This window comes from Diadema antillarum, unplaced genomic scaffold (assembly GCF_040938485.1).
Source record: "Diadema antillarum isolate AM-2024a unplaced genomic scaffold, OU_Dant_1.0 scf00000197, whole genome shotgun sequence".
In the NCBI taxonomy this organism is placed as follows: domain Eukaryota; kingdom Metazoa; phylum Echinodermata; class Echinoidea; order Diadematoida; family Diadematidae; genus Diadema; species Diadema antillarum.
Genome location: NW_027271086.1, coordinates 1076386 through 1098412, shown reverse-complemented (window position 1 = coordinate 1098412; position 22027 = coordinate 1076386). Strand labels below are relative to the sequence as shown.

Sequence of the window (22027 nt, the reverse complement as noted above, 5' to 3'; positions counted from 1 at the left end):
TTTTCTTTATACTGTTGTACGCATATGACTCACAAGCTGTAGTAGTCTCCTCATCCAGCGGTTCCAAAACAAAAATTTTAAAAATTCATAACTTTTGCATCGATTGTCCAATTTTCCTCAAACTTTCAATGATATGTTCTACTAATATTGTTGCATTCTCTCAATCCTTATGCTTATGAAGGTGAACTTGTCCTTTAAATACACTTCACAGTTTGGCACAACTGTATGAGTCATACATGTAAAATGTTTACTCTGTTTTAATGGGAAAATTTTGCTATTTGGAGCATGTGGAAATATGTTCTTTAACTATATGATGACTGCCAATTGCAAAGGTACAGTACAATGTCATGTATGACCACGATCAAATATCCAGTCATTCGTGATAAGGGCAACATTAATGCTATTCAAATATCAAAAAGCATTTTTAGCATTGAAATGTTGAGAAAAAACAAACATTGTATTCTAGGTTCTAAATTTTGTAATCATTGTAAAAAAAAAAAAATTTACACACACTTTACTGTAGTGTACAAAATAAAATGTACAATGTTCACAGTAAATTTCTCATGACCACTTCATCACAAAAGACCATACTAGTGTACAACTCTATTTAACATACATTGTAAATACCAAATGTCTTGCATACCATTATAACAAAAGGTCATTCTTGACGACCAAAAAGCTTTGCCTAGGCTTACCGAGAATGATCTGTAAAAGCAAATTACATAAACTGAATTCCAGGTGCAGAACTCTAGTAAATTTAGAATAAATCTGTTGGTGAATTAAACAACCTGCAATTATACTATACACTTGTAGGTCCCACGTGGACTCCCCCCCCCCCCCCCAAAAAAAAAAAAAAATAATAATAATAATAATAATTATAAATAAATAAATAAATAAATGAATAAAAGATACAACAACAACAACCACCAACCAAAAAACAAACAAAAAACAAACAAACAAACAACTAAACCACAAAACAGAAGAAATACATTACAAAGATAGAAAGTGTTGATGAAATGGCCTATTGACCTGAATTGCATCTTTCAGATCACTGCCTAACACAATACAGTTGAACCTCTCGTATCCGGACAAGTCGGGACCGGGGCTCATCCGGATAAGGGATTTGGCCGGATACGGGAGACTCATTGCTTTATGTACGTATACATACACAAGTACTGATGTAGCCCATTGTAGTACCACATGTAGTAATGTGTATACTGCAACCTTTTCATTGTTACATTTGGGGATGTTTGGGGATGTTAAAATGTCTGAGGGTAAGCAATTTGGAAGGAAATTTGATGTAATGTATGTTAATCATGTTGGAAGTGTAATTCATGTGTGTTTGTGTAGGAGTTCTCAAGGAGTTGGGAATCCCCCTTTCCTCCCGTAATTATATTAAAAAAAAAAAAAAAAATCACGGCGAGATTGCGTCCGTATAATAGAGAGATCCGGATAAAGGGAGGCCGGATAATAGAGGTTCAACTGTATATATGATAATTTGTGAATTCACCTTTGATAGACCTGCTCCAAAACCATACCCACAATTTACTGACAGTGACAGTGAGCGAGTGTCTGGGTGCAACCAATTTGGTCCACAGGCAGACAAAATGTGATCATGACATCTACAGTCAATGTCAGACATTCACTGCATTCTCTGGATTCCTAAGTCTTCAACGATTACATACTGTCTGCGTTATCCGCAAATCGTGTACCGGTATGCAGCTCTGCAGTTCATCAAGTCTACAAGATGCTATATGTACGCGTAGATTGTATGCAGATGTTCTCCATCTATAAAACTCCTTTGCACTGTATCTAACTTGTTGCCAATTACTTTGAAATACACACATGCAGCTGCTGTCTACAGTGTGTAAAGTACTCAGTGTACATAACGAGTGTACTGCTGTCATCTTGTCCAGTATAACGAGCATTTGTATAAACAAACCAATGATGTCTGAACCATAGACTAGTATTGTATCCTTGGCTCTGTGTGTATGTGTGTGTGTGTGTGTGTGGAGGGGGGCATGTGTACAAGAGTATTTTGAAGCTCAGACAATTTGAAGTGTGCTGTGTGCTAGCCTCACCTCAACCGTCTTCAACATTTTTTATTTAGACTGTAAAAATATCTGGCAAAGTGCCAGTAGCCACATGCAACGTATAGTGTAGGACAACTACACAGCATATATTCTGTAGTACAATGCAGTTTTTATGCCCCATAGGGAAGTGACAATGAATGAACAATTGCTACATTCTCCGCTGCCATTGTATGAAACTCGTGAGAAAGTTCAAAGACCAGCTTTTCTCCCCTTTTTCTCAACTCCAAGGTAAACACAAGAGGACTTTGCAGTCAATGTGTACAGTCATTCAGTTGGTATTCCCTGTCACTGACGATGACATCTTTTAATGCCAGGAGTGTGATTTAAAAAAAAAACCCACCAAATACGATCTAACAAAGAGCTTTGCATTCCTGGGTTGGGATATGTAATGATGCAGCAGTACTATTAGTAGCATGTTAAACATGACTTCTTGACTGGTTCAACCAGCATTCAAATCGTCGATATGGAGTCTACAACAAATTACGAACTCAAAATGGGTTCTCTTCCTTCATAAGACCCCCCCCCCCCCCCTTGGGAACAGTGCGATTTGCGAGTTCGCACTCTGAAAGAACAATGCAAAATTCAGTCTCTTGCTTTCATTGGCACCTTTAAGGCCACCATACTGTTGAGGCAACCACTGTGATGGATTAGCCTGACTACACTGTGATCCATCACGGTACACACACACACACACACACACACACACACACACACACACACAACGATAATAGAACATAAAAAGCATGATGAATAGTGGTACATTTGTCTGGGCAACTCACGCGACTAATTCTCCTCAATTACAGAACAAATACATGTAATTACGGTCTGATCCAAGCACTTAATTTATCTATGATAATTTGGATTTCTTGTCTTCATGTGCTACTGACACTGAATATTTAAACTACAATTGTAGAAATGTTTGTTTGCTTTCTTCTTTGAGCAGGAGAGTTTGTTTCTACCAACAATGTAAAGCCCTGCACATCATTTGCTTACAATAAATGACTGTCAATTCATTAGAAAACAGATGACTTTCAATTTATTTGATAGCAAAATTACTATAAAGTCATTTGACAACAAATTACTATTAATTTCATTTAATAACAAATTAGTACACATTTATCTGACAGCAAAGCTCTTCAAATTCTGCTTGACGATAAATTACTATGAATTCATTTTAATGACAAACACAATGTGAGAGTGAAAAGTACTGTGGCAAATTTCATACTTGTACTTGACACCAACCTTCACAGACCAAGCTTGCAGTAGTCATGCAGAGACAACATTCAAGGGGGGGGGGGGGGGGGGGGGGGGGTGGGAGGGGGATATCTAGCAACCACGAACTGTGGTAGTATTGAGTGAGTATGCTAGCACACTAATGCATTTTCCGTATTGTATAGTCCTGTACTTTTTTTTACTTTTTTTTACTGGCCCCGACCAATGCTATATTATATTTATTCTGTTATTTTACCTGCCGTGTTGGACCAGTAAATTCAGCAATCCCTGAAAAGTTGCTGATCCAACAGTGATTTTTTTTTTTCTTTTTGACCGTAGGACCAGTGACAGTGCTCAGCATTGCTGTAGCGAATGTCTTTATTCCCTCATTGGGCCCGTGCAGGATGTTCTATATAGACTACAGGAGTTAATAGTTGTGTGACAGTATGGATGCTTCGAGAGAAGATTTTTAAAGATTCCTTAATTGGGGGGGGGGGGGTATTAGGCCTCCTGGGGGCCCCCAAGGAGGGGCAATGGTGCCCATTTGAACAAACTGAGATCCTATCCCCCTAGACATGCTACCTAACAAGTTTTGTGAAAATCGGCGATGGGGTTTTCATGAAGATTGAAAATGTAAAAAGTTGATACACATACTGGACGCCGGACACCGGACGCTGGACGCCGGATGCCAGATGCTGGACAAAGAGCGATCGCAATAGGTCACTTGAGTTTTTGGCTCAGGTGAGTTAAAAAGCTAAAGTGGAGGGGGCGGAGGGGGGGGGGGGGAGATGGACATCCGCTCCAACCCACCCCCTACGGGTGCTTTGCTAAATCGCTGTTTCTCACTCCCGGCCAGCTGAGAAACACAGCATCTCTGCATTATACCTGTGTGAGCCTTCAAGCTGAGAGATTTGGTTCGTAGGTCCATGGTTCAACTTACCTGACAATGTTTGGGTGCGACACGCGACACATGAACTGGATTTCGTGCTGCACGTTGTCCCAGTTGTTCTCGCATGTGTTAATCTTTGCCGCCAGGACTTGGCCCGTGCAATGGTGCTGCACCTGTGGATATTATCAAAAAGACAGCGTTGGAGAGTGATTGTTTTACTTCTTTTTTTTTTAAGGGGGAAATTCAGACAGCAAATACAGTGTAATAATAACAAAATTTGTGTATGCATGGATGACGAGAAGGAACAGAGAGATAGAAATTGAGTGAACGAAAAACAGAAAGATGGAGGCAGAAGCTGGGATAGACAGAATTCACATATTGAGTGCTCCTGTTATTTGTTCACAACACGCTTTCCACTTCTATTTTATGTATAACAACATATTGAAAGATATGATTTTTATTCATGCCATACAGTTGTTGATGCTGACAAAAAACATTGTCTTGATTTTAAAAAAAACAACCCTATTCGAGTCCTTTTCTATTATATAAAAAAGGAAGTAACAGCAGGGTGTGAGAATAGAGATAAATCACACTGTGACTTTATGATTTTTTCTTGCAAAGTTTTGTACAATTACAATTGTAGACCAGTTGCCTCATGGTACCTTTGTGATTTCTATCCCAGTAGACCTAAATATGACCTAAGTGTCACAATGCCCTGTTACCCAGAATATGTTTTCATTGAAAAGCTCAACAAAATGTGCTTCATTGTTGTGTCACCATGACATTAGATACTATGTACATTGATATCCATATGGAGTAGAGAGGGGAGGAGGGATTTCAAAGTAATCCTTTACGATAAAGCACACATAAACAGCATGAAAGTAAGGGGATAATGTACATTAAAATGTACAGTACATTGCATATATACCAAGTATGTATCATACAAGTACGTTGTATACTGTAGTCCTCAGAATATTTTTGGTAGCTGTCGCTGTGAGTGAATGAAAAGTAGTTTCTGTCACCTGATTCTTTCGGACAAATACCTTTCTTTTCTTTCTTTTTAGATACAAGTTTTTACACATTTGAATTCGCATTAAAAAAATAATTAGCTGAAATAAAACCCAAAGCAAGGCTACCCTAAAGCATTCATTCATTATGTGTGCATAAAACTTGGCTTCAGCTAATGCATTGACTGACTTCGCTGAGAGCAGATGGTCTCCTATTCACTTCCATAGATTATAGCATCACAAGATACTACTGATCACAGTGTACACGTAGCACTTTCACACTGGAAATACATCCACAGACTTGCAGACATCCACAGACGACTAAATTTGACAGCAGCTTCAGATGTCATAAAATTTTCAGATGCTGAAATGTCAAGGTGTTTGCTCTGTAAAATGCTAATCACCTCCCTCCCGACTGACCCACGGGAAGAAAATGTCTCACCTTCACTTCTTCAATTACCCCATCCCCCCCCCCAAAAAAAACCTTTTTTATCACCCTACCCCCTCCCCTTAACAACTTTTTGTCCCTTTCCCATACTATCACAAAGTTACACACACACACAAACAAAAAAAAACATAACAAAGATAAATTCTAGGCCACTGATCACTTCAGCCTTGGCAGTGATTTACTTCAAGTCCAGTGGCTTCACACCCAGTCGCTCCCATGGCTAATCTAGCATACATTTCCGGAACACCCACAAAGGTATTAACTGTATCAGCTAAAGCTATAAAATGATGAAAAAGGCTCCATCAGTCAATGATGTACAAAGGACATGGAATACAATCAATGCCATTATGCCAACAGCTCATCAATACTACAGATGATGCCATATTAAATGCTATATTACTGCTTACAATCTGCAGGACTATATTGTAAATGTATTAATTTGTCAAATTAACAGGTTTCCCAAAAATTTGTATATCAAACAGTGTTATGGGCAATTCCTTATCTTTTTTCTTTCTCTGCTAGAAGTGCATCATTTGTCATTCTATGCAAGCGTCAGGCTAAATTATGTACAGTGTATGACTAATAACAAACAGATACAGTGATTGTGTACAGTGTGTATACAGTGAAGCATTTAATGTTATGAATGTGACATTAAAGGCGTAATTTAACATTCGCAGATGAATCAAAAACCCAGCATTAGTGCTTCAAAGTAGTTCTAAAATGTGAGTTAGGGATAGAAACAACCAATGTAAAAATTTGAACCAGTATCTTATTGTTAAATATACAAAATGTGAAAAATAGTTGTAATAAAAATGTCTCCAGATGAAACCGTCTACAGTTACAGCTGTATGGTTTAATGAGAAAAATGGTGACATCTCCTTATATTTTAGGCTTTATTGCAAAAAATTTATATGGTAGGATGTTTTGTGACAGAACTGACCAACACATTTGTGCATCAAAAGTGATATCTTGAACATTTTTTAAATCACTGCTCCCAAAGGTAAACAGGACCTTTAACTTGAAAAAGTACAAATTTCCTGATGTAAATATCTCACAGCAAACCGTAGGAAATATTCAAAGTTCTCATACATGTATAAAAAACTTTGAAGAGGAAATTAGACAAATACAGTATAAAGGCTTACAGCTATCTTCATTAAACAAATGTACACTGTACAGTGTAAGGAATGTGTGGTTTGAGCTAATATTTGGCACTTGAATGGCATTGAAGTGATATTGGGCAACCTTTTCACAGATAGAAATTTCAGTGAAAATTGGGAGAGGTCATATTTAAAGGACAAGTTCACCTTCATAAACATAAGGATTGAGAAAATGCAACAATATTAGTAGAACACATCGAAAGTTTGAGGAATTTGGACAATTGATGCAAAAATTATGAATTTTTTAAATTTTTGTGTTGGAACCGCTGGATGAGGAGACTACTACAGCTTGTGAGTCATATGCGTACAACAGTATAAAGAAAATATAAAAGAAAATTCAACATATTTTCACTTTTTTCGCATAATAAAAGAGTAATTGACTTGCCTCTTTCTAAAGGCAGGGGGAATAATATTACCCATAACATTTATCGGTAACAAGTCAGGGGAATGTGTACTTTTTTCAAAAGATGGAATTTTGTGAAATTCTCTTTATATTTTCCTTATATTGTTGTACGCATATGACATCTAAGTTATTCATACACTGCAGTAGTCTTCTCATCCAGCGGGTACTGCAAAAAAACTTCAAAAATTCATAACTATTGAACGGATTGTCTGATTTTCCTCAAACTTTCAATGATGTGTTCTACTAATATTGCTACATTCTCTCAATCCTTATGTTTATGAAGGTGAACTTGTCCTTTAAGGAGAGACATGTTCACAAATTACTGAGTAAACTGGGAATGCCAATAACAAATCAGGTTCAGGCAAGGAATGATCTCTCTTTCAATTTATACTTTTTGATATCCCCAACGAGAATCTGTCTGTAATGTACAAATATGTATCGATAAAGCAGAACATGACACATGACCAAGATACATCAAAGTTTTGAAATACAATAGACTGTAGGCCTATATGAAAATCTGTAAAAAGTGGAAAATATCAATTCATCAGGGGTCCACTTCTTACAGATATTGCAATAGAGACCACTGCTACAATACTCATTGTGAACTATTGTACATTTGTATGTGTAGATGACCCTGTATCAAGATGCGTACATGTTTCCATGGAAACTGCTGATATTGAAAGACCTGTGTATTAAAGCTACAATCATAGCAAAGTGATTTGTGAATCAGATGCCCCTTTATACACGCGTACAATTGTACACTGGCTTCCAACATTGCACAAACAATATTTCATCAGCCAAGCAACCATTACAAGCAAACTTTCCAGGCATTCCTTACTACAAATTTATACCAAGTACATGTCATGTGAAGGCTTCCAATCCTCTGCCAAATCTACACGTAATCATGGCTTCAATATCAAGAAATACCAAAATATCAAACTGTCCTCTCCAGTGACTTTGCATGTACTGTATCATACAATCCATAATGCAGTCATATCCAAAATTGGGTACATGGTGGTTTTACTCATACACATTAAAAAATACAAAAATTACAGGTTAGACTACAGTGGAGCATTCTGATGAAAATGAAATTCCCTTGGCAGGTTACCAAGATGATTAATGGGTTAAAAAAAAAAAAAAAATGGTGGTATTATTGCAGAGAGGGAAAACAAAGAAAAATCCAACAACCTCTACCATGGAAACCAGGCAAGAGGGTCAAAATTCTACCCCCTCATGATGCCGACCTTTGACATCAAGGAATGTAAAACAAACTTCGGGGAGGGGGATCTGTAGAAATAAAAACTTTGTAAAAAGACAGGTTTGAGAACAGTGTTCTTTATGAGTGTCAGGGAGCAACTGTGCTACAGAGATGCTAGTACAATATCAAATGCAGTTTCCTTGTCATGACAAACATCTACATGTACACTGAAGCAGTAGGATGTTTGGGGATGTTTGTTATACAAATGTAAATGCCTACATACATTGTAGGTCCTACATGTAACTTAATTGTACACAAGACCTGATACAAAACTGAATTGGAATAACATGTGAACTTTGAGTCCCTGCTTGCTGCTTTCTAAACAGTTGGTATATTCCAGGCCACTTGAAAAAAAGGACTTTTTCCCTCCATAAAAAAAACTCTTTATTTCATTGTATGATTATTTCTTCTTCTTTTTTTGTAAGACTTTTTATAGGTACCGTATAAATCTTCAATCCTAACATTTCCACATGTTTATAAAAAGAAAAAACAAATAGAAAAATCAGGACTATTACAGATTTGTATATATACAGTATACGGCATGTATGTCAGCTCAATGGCTTACAATGCTACATAAGTATTTTACAAAAGCGTCCACATGTCATTTTCATCATGTACATACTGTACTTTTAATAGTTTTGCCATGACCTGAATAAAAACCATGTCCACCAAATACATAGAGAGAGTAAACTATGGAGACTTCCCATACACCTTCACAATTGAAGCCTTGAGAACAGTAAAACCTACGGGAGTACAATAAACTGGCTTTCTTGGTTACACTGTGAGACAATGATGAGTTCCACAGAAATTTCAAGGACATGACAGAGTACAAAATCAGTGAAGTCACACATCAGTTTGACTTTTATACTGCCCCTAGAGTGGTCGCCCACCCCCCCCCCCCCATTGCCAATAGTCTGAGTCTGAAGTTCACATTCCTTACAAAACTTGTCACAATGCCATCATAGCTTCACCATAAAATATCGTCCAAAGAAGAAGTGCACAGTATGACAAATTCCGATCAAACTACCATTTTGAGCATACAAACTGAACAGAGGCTGTGTAAATGATGGAGCAATGCTTGAGGGTGTTTACAGTAGATCCAAAAATTACCTTGTACATTGCTCCCACATTTGTAGAACAAATTTACAATATGTTGCTGTCATTTAAACTAAAGCCACATTCACATTTAAATACTCTGTGGTATATCAAAGGTCTTTTAGTGGGTACCGTACTGAAACTAATGGCTGAAAGGACACATACTAACATTTACCTTGTTCTGGCAGCTTTATTACATCAATTTTTGCCTACAATTCATGTTGAAGGATTTTTTTCAGATGATATTGTAAAGGCAAAAAAGGTATTTGTTGATTCAAATATTACATGCATTTTGCTTTTTAACACTGTACGACTGCTTCGTGCTACTCCCACTCTAAAACTGAGTGAACAAATGTCTCCTCTATACATGTACAAAGTACTACAGTATTTATTTTGATGTAAAACCTGCAGGCATCTGTAATCTATTTTCACTGATTAAGCACACGATAATATAAAAACACAAAGACACAGACACAAGGCTGCTTTAAATATTTCAACAGTCACATACAGTGTATTTTGTAACAAAGAAAAGGGGGTTAGAGTCTTTTTTTCCATACTACTTCCCTTCATTGCAAGCGTTCACACATTGTAGCTCGATGGTGCAACACAGTGAAGCTCATACTCAGAAGCTTGGCCAACATTGAGTAAACATTATTTTGCTTGTGGGGGAAGTCCAACATACAGTTAGAGCCCAGTACCGGTATCGGCAGCAATGATTCCTTGTCATTTGTAAAGGCCTCAAAAAGGAGATTATTAAAGCAACCCTGTTGAAGCAGTGTACTTCCTTCTTCTCCTACTGACCCGGCATACATTATCCCCCCCCCCCCCCCCCCCACCTTCATCTGAACACCATCCTATCATTTGACATTCCACTATGGCTACAGGACACGTGTCCAGTATACGGTACTGTACAAGCTGTTATTTTCGCGAGGGTTTGATTTTCGAGAATTTTGCGAATCACATACTTTGGACTGCGAATTTACCAACACGCAAAAATATCTCCATGTGCTAAGGTAATATTAGTGCATTTATGTTTAGCGTTGGCGTCAATTCACGAAAACAACATCTTGCAAAAATGTCTATGACCTTCTCGTTCGTGAAAATATCTGTACGCGCAAAGAACAGCGTAGGCTATACAGTAACTTGTAACATGCCTGCAATGGCAGAAAAAGCAACTCCAGGCATCATGGGGATAAAAATTACTGTTTATCAACAAGGTAAAATAAGGTACATTTTGTATAACGCTCAAGTTACAGTGCACAGTTTCTCGGTCAGGTGAATTATAAAAAAGACGGTATTCCTCATTTGAACAGTATTGCGCAATGTTTCTATCCGCATTTTAGATCATTACTACTGAAACTGCTAGATGTTAATGAGTTTCAAAGTGAAACTGTTGTCTCTTACATCGTGAATTAATTTCTTTTCTCTTAAAAGGTAACTTTAACAAATTACCCTCAGAATTGAAAAAAAAAAATGTATTGAAGAAAGAATATGAAGATCAGTTTCATTTCTGAGTAGACCTACACAAAAAGAGAAAAAATATCTTGAATCATAATGTGACATATGTTGGATGTTTCCCTTCTTAACGAGGGGAGGGGAGGGTTTAAAATGGAAATTTTAATATCATGATATACGGGATTTCAAATAGCTTCAGAGCTACGAGACTGAAAGCACAAACACCAAAGTCGATAAACACCTTCTCAGAACTGACAGACTCTGCATAACAGCAGAGAGCTCTCCATTCCCCTGGTAAGACCTTTTTCTTCCTTTTTATGACAAGACATGCTCACAAAGCCTGATGCACGAATTGCCTTATCGGTGGAAGTTCCCTGTAACATTTTCAAAGTGATATACAGACTGTATACTAACATGTAAGTATGAAACTGTTGATTAATAAAGATGATTTAAAACCATTGAGACACTTGCTCAACATACAATGTAATTCAATTAATCTTACTCCTGCAGATATTTTCTTTCATATTTCCACCACTTTGCAGTTGGATTGCTTGTTTATGTATTGTTTTTGTTTTTGTTTTTGTGGGGGGGGGGGGGGGGTGGTGCCAATGAGTATCTTGATATTTTAATTGATTGTACATTAAATACAGAGCATACTTTACCTTGTAGACAGTGGCAAAGAAGCCGCTTCCAATTTTCTCCTTGGTGAAGTCCTCCAAGAAGACGATGTTGGTGAGGGGTGAGGCCCGCCCCCCAAAGGACGAGGTGGACTCCCCTGCACCGCGGCACCGCATGTGGAAGTCGTTACCCTGCGTGGAGAAGCGCCGCTGGAGGCTCCCCGGCAATGGAGACGGGGACGGCCTACCGACCAGAGGGAGCGGGATGTCGCCCTCTTCTCCTTTGGGCTTGCCGACGCCATTGGGGCACCCATTGCTGGCGGACGGGACGGCGTCCATGGTGATGGGATGGAGGAAGGTTATCACCTCGATGGGTATTCTAAGAGTATTGTTCTCATCTTGGAGATTCTGTGCATAAATTGGAAGATAAAAATAATAATCTTGATAAAATCAGTTCTCTATAATCACAGGTCAAAATAGCCATCTCATAACTCCCTCATCTGTTTTACATGTAGTAGAGATAAATAATGATTTCAATGTCTCAATGCACATGGATGATGTACATTGTATTCCTCGACGATATCCCCATTAAACTCGCTGGAACACAGTTGATAGGAGGGATGCACATACGTACATACATTGTAATATAGAGCGAGGAAGCATGACATTGTACACACTCAATATTTCTAAACTTAGAACTTTTTTCCATGACTAAACATATAACAAACATAGTATGAGACATGTATGAAGATTTACATTAGCTTGGTGTATCATACTGAAACACCATGCCTTTACAATTGTACCACTTGCCTACATTGCAGTTGGGCAATATCCTTTCCTATGCAAATACTGGTAATTTATAAGGTTCTTGAATTTGAAAAAAAATTCAAACATCTTTATTGCAGGATTTGGCAGCCTTCCCCTGGTCTTCGTTCATCTGGCCTTACTCTCCAGATGCCCATTACACATCTCAAGGGATACGGAGACCCGCGAATTTTTCTCTATCGCTCCTCGCCTAAGATGGAACTCCCTCCCATCTTTTCTCTATGAAATTGACGAACTGGATCACTTCAAAGCCTCACTCAAAACTCACATTTTTCACCAGGCATTCAATTGTTAACTCTCTCGGAGTCTGCGTCTTTGAATGTTTCTATAACAGATACACGTATGGCGCTATACAAATGCTGTGGATCATCACCATCACCATCATCACTAATACAGTGTACAAGTTCTGTTTGTTGTAGGACACATACGTTATGTACACAGTGTGTGTATTCATCTTCACAGTGTTAAAGGGATGGTATAGTATTGGTTGAGATGAGGATTCAACTTTCAACTATTTGCAAGATACTTAGAAGCCACGTATGAAATTATATACCCTGTAATACTTCCACGAGGAATTTAAAGTTTATTTTATGAAAATTGGTTTTGAAATGACTATATCTCCAAAAACAAAGTAATCCTAATAAAAGGTGGGTTCCACCTTTTATCAGGATCACTTTGTTTTGCATGTATATCTCAGCCATTTCAAAACCAATTTTCATCAAATAAACTTTGAATTCCTCTTTTAGAATTATATGCTCTTTCATAATTCATAAGAAGTTTCTCATCTGACAAAGAAAAGTTGGAAACCTGAAGCCCCATCTCAACCAAAACTATACCATTCCTTTAACATTTAATTTTAAGATAAACGAAGTCACCTCACACTACACAGACTCACAATCCTGAAGATATTTACTTGTATAGTGAGGGAGTATTAAAGGAAATTTTAGAACGGAATTTTGATGAAATCTTTCCTACTCACATCACATATGCATTGATCAGCCTTAATATTTCGGAAGAAGTATCATGTACAGTAGTACAATAAAGTTATTGGTAAAACAGGATTCACTATTCCAACAAGGAAACTGGATTATAAATCAACTGTCCCACCAGAGAAATTTAAGAAGCTTACATCATTGTAGCTCACAAAAACAACAACAGAGTTTCAGAACTATACAATCTAGAAGCAGTTTCAGACTTGTAAAAGTCCTATAAACTTGTTTGCTATTAAAGTTGCAAGTGTTTCTGAAACATTTCTTGCAAGGTGTCTGAGCAAAATCCTGGTTGTTCAGACACTTTAAAGATGGATTTTACTTGCTGACTGCTCAAACCGCATGTGACATCCCATACAACAAATGTTGATTACGCTCACAACTCTTGATGTACTTTAGTATGAAAGAGTACTGTAAAAGTGGATATTTTCGTGCGACTAATTTTTCGCGCTCGGCGAGGTAAGAAGAGTTTCGCGTGTTTTCAATTCGGCAGGATCAAGACATCAACTACAGGAACATACAATTGTATGGCAAGCAAAAATATTCGTGTGCTTTTATTTTCACGCTAGTTTCTGATTGCGCGAAATGCACAAAAATTTCAACACCGCGAAAATTTCCACTTTTACAGTAGTGCAGTTTGTACGTACTATACACTCACACCAGGGAGGTGGGAAGAGACATCCCAGAAGCTACAAGGTCAGGCTGTTCATGAGTCATTCTCCTACACAAGTTTTACAGGGTTTAACTGTTCAGCATCTAAAAACATGCATCCAAAATTAAGCAAAACTTGACTTGAAATCCACACTCTGTAACTACAAGTAGGACTGGAAAAAAAAAGGTTTTTAAGGAATATGATTCAAGTTTGTTTTTAGGATAATTCAAACAATTTTTAAACCAAAACTTTTATCTACACTACATGCATACACAGTGTAGCTGTATTCTGATTTTAAACAACTCTGTCGTGTTATTCTGGAATAAAGTGGAAAAGCATCAGGTTGAGTCCAAACGACCCTGGACGTCTGTCTACTCCATTTTCAAATCAGGCCTCATGCCATCATTGGCGGATGGCCAGGCTTGCAAAGGGGAAGTCTAGGCATAGAACCCAGTTTAGCCTTCATATCCTGAAACCATGCTTGTGCGTGACGCCCATTGCAATCAACATAATGCACAGTGTAAATACTGTACTATTCCCTCTCGCTGTTCAAACACTTCCAGCGATCCTGTCTTCCTTGTGAGACAAGGATTTCAAATATACTGGACAATTTTTTTGTTGCATCATCCCCCACTATTCCCCCTTCCCGTTTTATAATAAATAGAAAAGTTTCCTTTGAAAGAAGCCTGCATACAATGTACAGTGCATGTATATGTATGGCAAAAACATTACATACTCAGAGCCAGTTCAGAAGTGATGTTTAAACAACACATAAGTTTACTCTGAATTTCCTCCTCAGTGTTTCTGTGGATGTGATGTGAAACAAACTTGCACTGTTAATATCTCCCTCCTGACTGACTTTGGCCACTGAACAATTTGTATAGCGCAACACTCACATGCACAAAACGTGACCACATCCCTAAAAATAGCGTTCCATCTTTGACCTCATCATGTCAGTGTAACAGCAAACATTCGGTATCAATGACCATTGTCTGTTCAAGTGGAACCTACCACAGAAACTGACTTTTTACACAGCTTTATAATCCTCGAGGGTACACATATTATATCTGAGGGACAAGTGTACACTGCCGTGTCATGTGTTTGAAAACAAAACCGCCAGGTGAAGTGCAAAGAAACGTTTTGCTCTGAAGGCCACTTGCTGTCAGATGACAGTACTACAGAGTTGTACCTAACCGTACTACACAATGTCTACAGAAAACACAAAACCCAGACGTACTTGGCAATGTCTGCTCTCTTATACTCTCTACCTGATGGTTGTAATTCAAGACTAACAAAATAATGTGCACTTTACTTGGCAGCAAATGTTCTCATATGGGATAGTACTACATGTAAGGCCCAGCTAGGTGCCAGACTATTTCTACAGAAAAGGCCAGACTCATCAGTCACAAGTTGGTTGATAATATCAATCAGCACTAAAGATTATATTTTACAGTCACACTAACCCTATGCTTGCCATTCACAATGTTTTGTTAAAATGTATGTTTGTTTGTTTGTTTGCTTCGTTGTTTTTTTTAATAAGGAATGGGATTACATAGAGTTTAGGTTGAATTCTTTGTACGGGGTATCACTTTAACAATACAGACATTACATTTTAAAGAGAACATTTTAGGAAGCCTGTAATACATTTTATAGGCCATATCTTTTAATGATCACAATGTATGGATTCCCTGTGTCTCTACTTTCTCTTTTTCACTGCCGTACCAACAGAAATTGCTTTGCCAAAAAACCGGAATCCTAGAAGATACGTAGATCAAATGTATGACACACAATACCTGGTACAATTAGCCTCGTGATTTATACAAAGTCCATGCTCTTGCAGAGTGTGGACACAGTTGACACACTGACCATGCAGCCATCTTCAAAGGGCAGAGAACGTCTGCACTTTCTTGCTTTCCACTCATGAATGCACTGAGGTGTACATCCATTTGATTATAAATTGAAATTAGGACAAGGAACTCATTCATGTCTATCATTGATGTACACAGCATGATGCGAACACAATAACCGAAGAGCATACATGTAGGCCTACATGGTAAAACCCATCACACAAAGGATGACTTCATGCGTTTTCCCCAGTGGAGAAAATATTTTGTGACTTTTATGCAGCGTCAATACGAGAGTACTGCATTGCGTGTCTTGTACAGAACTTCAATTCAGCTGCAACCTTCATGCAGCAAATTTACTGTTGTACCAAGAAGCAAACATACATTGTAGGCACAAATACTGTACAGTAATCATATCTGCCTGCTACAAATCACCAAGGTCTAAAAAAAAAGAAGAAAAAAAAACCAAAACACTTGTCAACTATAGACCCGTAAAATTCTTTCCCCTCAGTACACCTGCACGTAGAAAATATTCATGAAACTGTCTATAAAGACCACTTGCCCAAAAAGACCACTTTTTTCTGTCTCCCTTTACAACAGGTTGTCTGCATTTCAGATTTCATGATACTTTCTCCTCTTTGAGAAGGACTTGATTTTACTACAGAACTGACCTATCATTATACCACCTGTACATTTTGAAAGGATCTTCACAAAACACCATGAAATAATCATTCCTTTTCTATAAAGCAAGTTTCATTCCATGGGGGAAATGGGCAAAAGCCAATTGGGTAATGCACAGGATGAATTGACCAATCACCCGAGTCAACCCAAAATAGTTCCTGGAAAAGTGTGATGATTATGTACATGACAATTTTGTGTGACTGCCTAATGAAATCTTATTAGCTTTTCACAGCACATTTGATATCAATGCCACTGTATAAATTTAAATCTGCACCATCATGACTGCTAACACACTAGATCCAGATCCCCTAGAGTGTTGAATACACCTTCGGCTAGCCTGTACAGTGACAGGGCATGTTTGGTTGACTGTACATGTATGTAGAACTACTAGTATTACATGGAAGAAAAAGAAGAATCTTGAAGAAACTGCAGAAATCTATTCATGCGTTACTTTTCTCTGAGCATTGTATGGGCAAAAACCATCAAAAATGCAACACATTAAATATAGAAACACTAAGATTTATCATTTCACCTCAGATTTAGGAGAAGATGTAAATTTATCACAAGATTTTATTGCGTAAATTGTTCGAAAAATTCATGTTTGATCTTTTACAGTACAATATAAAATTTGAGTCTCATTTGCCATTTTTCTCTTTGTTGTCTGCTCGGTACAAATGTGTACAGTGATCGTGGGTATGAATAGTGATTCTGGTGTATGGATAAGATGTGAAAGATGTCAATTATTCCATTACGAAAATCGTGTCCGGAATTATAATGCTATCTTGCACCGTGCTTAAAGATAACTTTTTGAAGAGGGGATAATTTGAAGTCTATTCCCAAAATCGGGGTGAATGATTTACATAATTTTGCAATACAATATTCGTAATTTTCATGACTGTGAATACAGCAGGACTTGATTATCTGGCCACGTCAGGACCGGCAGGCATCCGTATACTGTAAAACATGATATATTCGCGGCATGAAATTTTCGCGAATTGGAGCCGACGGCCTTTTTGTGGCATGAAATTTTTGCAGATGACCACTGGCGTTCAATGCATATAGTGTAGACAAGAACTTTCATGTGCATTTTAATTTCGTGAATCTTGGCGCTCGTGAAATTCGCAAAAATAAAATGCACACAAACATTCTGGTAATATGATCCACTCTCCTACCAAACGACACGGTAACATCAATGTTAGGCCTGAAACTCTATGCCATCTTCAAACCAACCATGTCAATTGACAACTTATGCACTTGTCAATGTAATGACGCACCCCACTACCCCCGGACATGGGTGCGTCATGGTCATTTTTTGACTGACAACACGGGGTTTTTGACGCACCCCCACAGTCACTTTTTGACGGACCACACGGGGTTTTTGACGAACACCACAGTCACTTTTTTGACGGACAACACGGGGTTTTTGACGAACACCTAGGTCACTTTTTTGACGGACATCCTCGGTACATTTGACGCACCCCCGTAAATACTGAAAGGATTTTTGCATACGCTTTATTCAAGCAATTTCATTTTCTTTCAGTTCATAAACACAATTTGTCAAAGTTTCGGCAAGTTTCCTTACCCTGGCCCTGTAAGCACCGTACCGTCATTCACCGTACATCACTCTGCTGCTACGATATTCCGAATGTATGTGCATGCAATCCACAGCCATACATATGACTTGTCTGCAGCTGCGCTGTATGTGCGCGGCCATTTCTAGTCCGGTTGAATGCAACACATGGACGATGTACGTTCGATGAGGAATATAAACGAGCACGCTGCTCACTTGCGAATTGCACAGCGTTAGCGAGCGAGTCGCGCACCACTAACACTCGACTTGCCTGCTACTGCAGGTACGCGCAGTACGCACCACGCAACGGTATACCAAAGATCGTATACGGAATTCCGTATACGATCTTTGATTTTACTATTTAGTACTGTGAGGTTGAAATCGTTATATCGCTGAACAGTCCGTCTGGCTTGAGATTGAGTATGCGTGATTTCATGAGTTTGTTGGAAAGAAAATGTAAGGAGAAAGGGTGGCTTTTAACCAGATTCGGGCAAGCATTTTCCCCTCTTAGGCTTACTCCTAAACGCTTCCCGACTTTGATTTTCACTTGCCGCGGGAAAGCGCTCACTGTAAATTCACTCGCGGTACGTACGTGTATCCGGTACTGGTATACGTAGCATGCAAAAATGCGTGCAGTTTTCCATAACCAAGTGCATACCATGACGCACCCCTCGGTTCAGAATAATGCGTGTTATTTTCCATAGCCAAGTGACGTACCATGACGCACCCCTCGGTCAAAAATTTGACGACAATGATGGGATTTTGACGCACCTCTCGGTCAAAAATTTGACGGACATAGCTGGTAAAATGACGCACACGTGGGTCACAAATTTGACGGACCAAACGAGGAAATGACGCACCCATGTCCGGGGGTAGTGGGGTGAGTCATTACATTGACAAGTGCATTACAAGTTGTGGAGTCTAACGTTAGATCCTTACAAATTGTACATGTGATGTGTAATACAGTGTCTGTTATTGTTGGCGAATGCTGCTTTTTCTTCCCTGGAAGACACAAAACATGCATAAAATTAGAGATAGAGATCTATTTACTCTCTGACTCTCACTAATTTAACTGTCTTGAGACTCCTATCAATTCAAAGTAGGGTGTCTGATCGCGCACTGCTAACCCTCGACCAAAACGCGCCCCTATCTTATAACACGCAAGTCCCATAGAATGCAATGGAGCCGCGCGCCTACGCTGTTTTGACCCAGCATTTTTGAGCCAAATTTCGCCTTTATTGCCAAATCCCCAGACCATGCCATTAACGAATCCTGACAAATTTGGTATCATATGAAAGAGGAAGTTTTTCTCCATATCCTATCAGAATGGCGGTACATGAATCCGACGATAAATTGATGTAAAAATCGATAGAAGCACATCTATCCCCATATCTCAGCGTCTGCTTCGGTATTTGTATCGCCGTGAGACATACTAGTAGTTGAGGACATGCTGAATCCGATGGTGTCGCTAGTTTTTCGCTAGCTCCACGCCTAGGTGTGGGGATATCGCCTTGAAGATACCCCTTGCAATAATTTTTTGGTCACAGCGAACGTTTTAGGCGGGGCTTCGTATGCAAGAATCCATAGTAACTTCGCGCGAAGGGGCTAATGCATATGTAAATTTGATTACGCATCGCCGTCTAAAACCACATGGCCTCTGCGGTGTATGGGGATGGATCGCATGTGCATGCGGCGCGCGCCAGATGCTGCCAGCAAAGAGCTACCTCTGTGTGTGTGTGTGTGTCATTACGTGTGTGTGTGTTGTGTATGATGTGCATATCACGAGGCAGGAAACTGCGCTGTCGCTTGCGATAGCTCCTACAACACGCATAGCATGCACTCTGTACTGTACATATCGGATACAGTCACGCTCACAAATCACGTACGTCTTGCAAAACAACCAGACTCTACTAAATTTCTGTCTACTATTATTAGTTTACTTGTGGATTGGTTATGATCTTATCGTTGTTCATTTATATTTCGAAAGTGCACTCGCAATGCTCGAGTCACTGGCACTAAGCCGTTAAGTCGGTTGTGAATACAATCACGTCCGCTTAGCCAAGTGCGAACGAAGTAGGCCTTATAAACTAACGTTAGTGGTGGTAGCGGCAGCGGTGTATTACGAACACCCGATCGACAAAAAGGGCGTGCAAAAGATTTCGGAAGACTCTTATTTGGTCATTTTTGCATGTACGAATAGTGGTAATGTGGCATCAATTCCAAGCCTGTGGCTGTAGAGGTTGTAGCTTGTACATTTCACGCGAGCTGCGTGCACCTGCTCTCGACAATCGACTGCATATTTCTTCAAACCATGCTCGCCATGCCTGCTGCCCTGGCCTACAATCGCGATGCTCTCCGCTTGGCTCCCCGAGTTACCCGCGGGGCTGCCTAGCTGCTGCTAGCTAGCTGCGCCTGCATACATACGCGGGGTTCGTACGTGTTGTAGGGCGCTCAATACGGTACATGTAAATCGAATGTAAACTGAATACCGAGCACGTACGTACGCACGCAGCGCACACAGGGTATGACAACACATAGGGGGAGTGGCTTCTGCGCTTGTTACGCAGATTTTCTCACCGCTGTACGCTCATTATCTGATCGCTGGGGATCCACACGCGAATGCAGCTTTTCGGCGTTGTTTGCAAACATGATTTGGGTCACATTTTCATGCGTGCTCGTAAAAAAAGGGGTGATATTGCTGTGATTTCAAAGTTAAATTTCTCAAGATAGAAACATCATTTCGCCATGAAATTTGAAATATGTCTTAATGATGTAATTCTCTTTCATATGAAATAATTCACAATTCGTTTCTCACAGAATTTCAAAAGTTACAAAAATGCTCCAGACACCCTATTCAAAGATACAAGACTCATAGTCAAATACAGAGAAGGCCATGCTCATGCATGCATGTGACCACGAAAACAAACCATGGCATTAATTTGTTCCCTGGGCCTGAGTCGGGCATTGTCATTTGCATGCATGCATGCACAAATGCATTAAACATTTGTCATAGACCGATAATGGCTCTGGTCTAGATCTCTTAATCTCTAATAGCTCCTAATAATATTACAGGAATTATATCTAAAGTCGTTGAGCTGCTCTGGGTGATAAACCCCGGGCGCTCCGTGCACAGATGTACATTTCGGGCTCGGCTACGAGCTCCGTTCCGTCTGTACACATGTCAGCATCACAGGTTTTTTGGGGGGCTGGTAGTCTGAGCAGCATGAATCTAAATAAAAGTATTAACAACTTACCCAGCATCGTGGCAGACATATTCTGGGATGAAAACAGGGGAGAAAACCGTCTGTCAAATTCTGCAACGAAGATCTCGCGTATCAAAACAGGGGTCAGAGTGAGCGATAGATGTGAAACTTGCCACTGGCGCTCGACGATATCTCGTCCAGTAGATGATATACTAGTACCTGGCAACATCACATCGTGAATGCATGCATACATGCATGCTCAAGCCTACGCGATACATACACTTGTAATTGTACGTGGGCGTGCGTAACAAATCACCATGCAGTACAGCACTCAAGCTGCGATACGCACAGCTAGCTAGTTCGGTGAGCTAGCTCGGAGTCGTATGTTGTATGGTACGCTAGCTGCAGCCAGCTTCCAGAGTTCGTTCCCACGCCCGGCCTGTTTATTTCCGTCAACAAACCACCATTCAGACGAAGGCATGGGTAGTGTGTAGACTAGTGTTCCACGGTATGAGCACAAGAGAGGGCGGCAAACTTCAATCCACCTGTCGTCACTATTGTTTGTACCGTGACCGCAAAAACAAACGAACAGACCGGACTGTACAGAGAGAATGCCGAATGAAACAGAT

At 39.4% G+C, this 22027-nt stretch overlaps 1 protein-coding gene across 1 annotated transcript in view; it reads right to left on the bottom strand.

Moving 5' to 3' along the window:
• Window positions 1-21636, bottom strand: part of LOC139723646 (dual specificity testis-specific protein kinase 2-like) — a 101238-nt gene extending 79602 nt beyond the window's left edge. Inside the window, 3 exon segments of the mRNA XM_071634872.1 lie at window positions 4246-4367; window positions 11680-12042; window positions 21450-21636. Of these exon segments, the coding sequence (XP_071490973.1) occupies window positions 4246-4367; window positions 11680-11973 (416 nt within the window). The 5' untranslated portion in view covers window positions 11974-12042; window positions 21450-21636.
• Window positions 21637-22027: the final 391 nt, after the last annotated feature.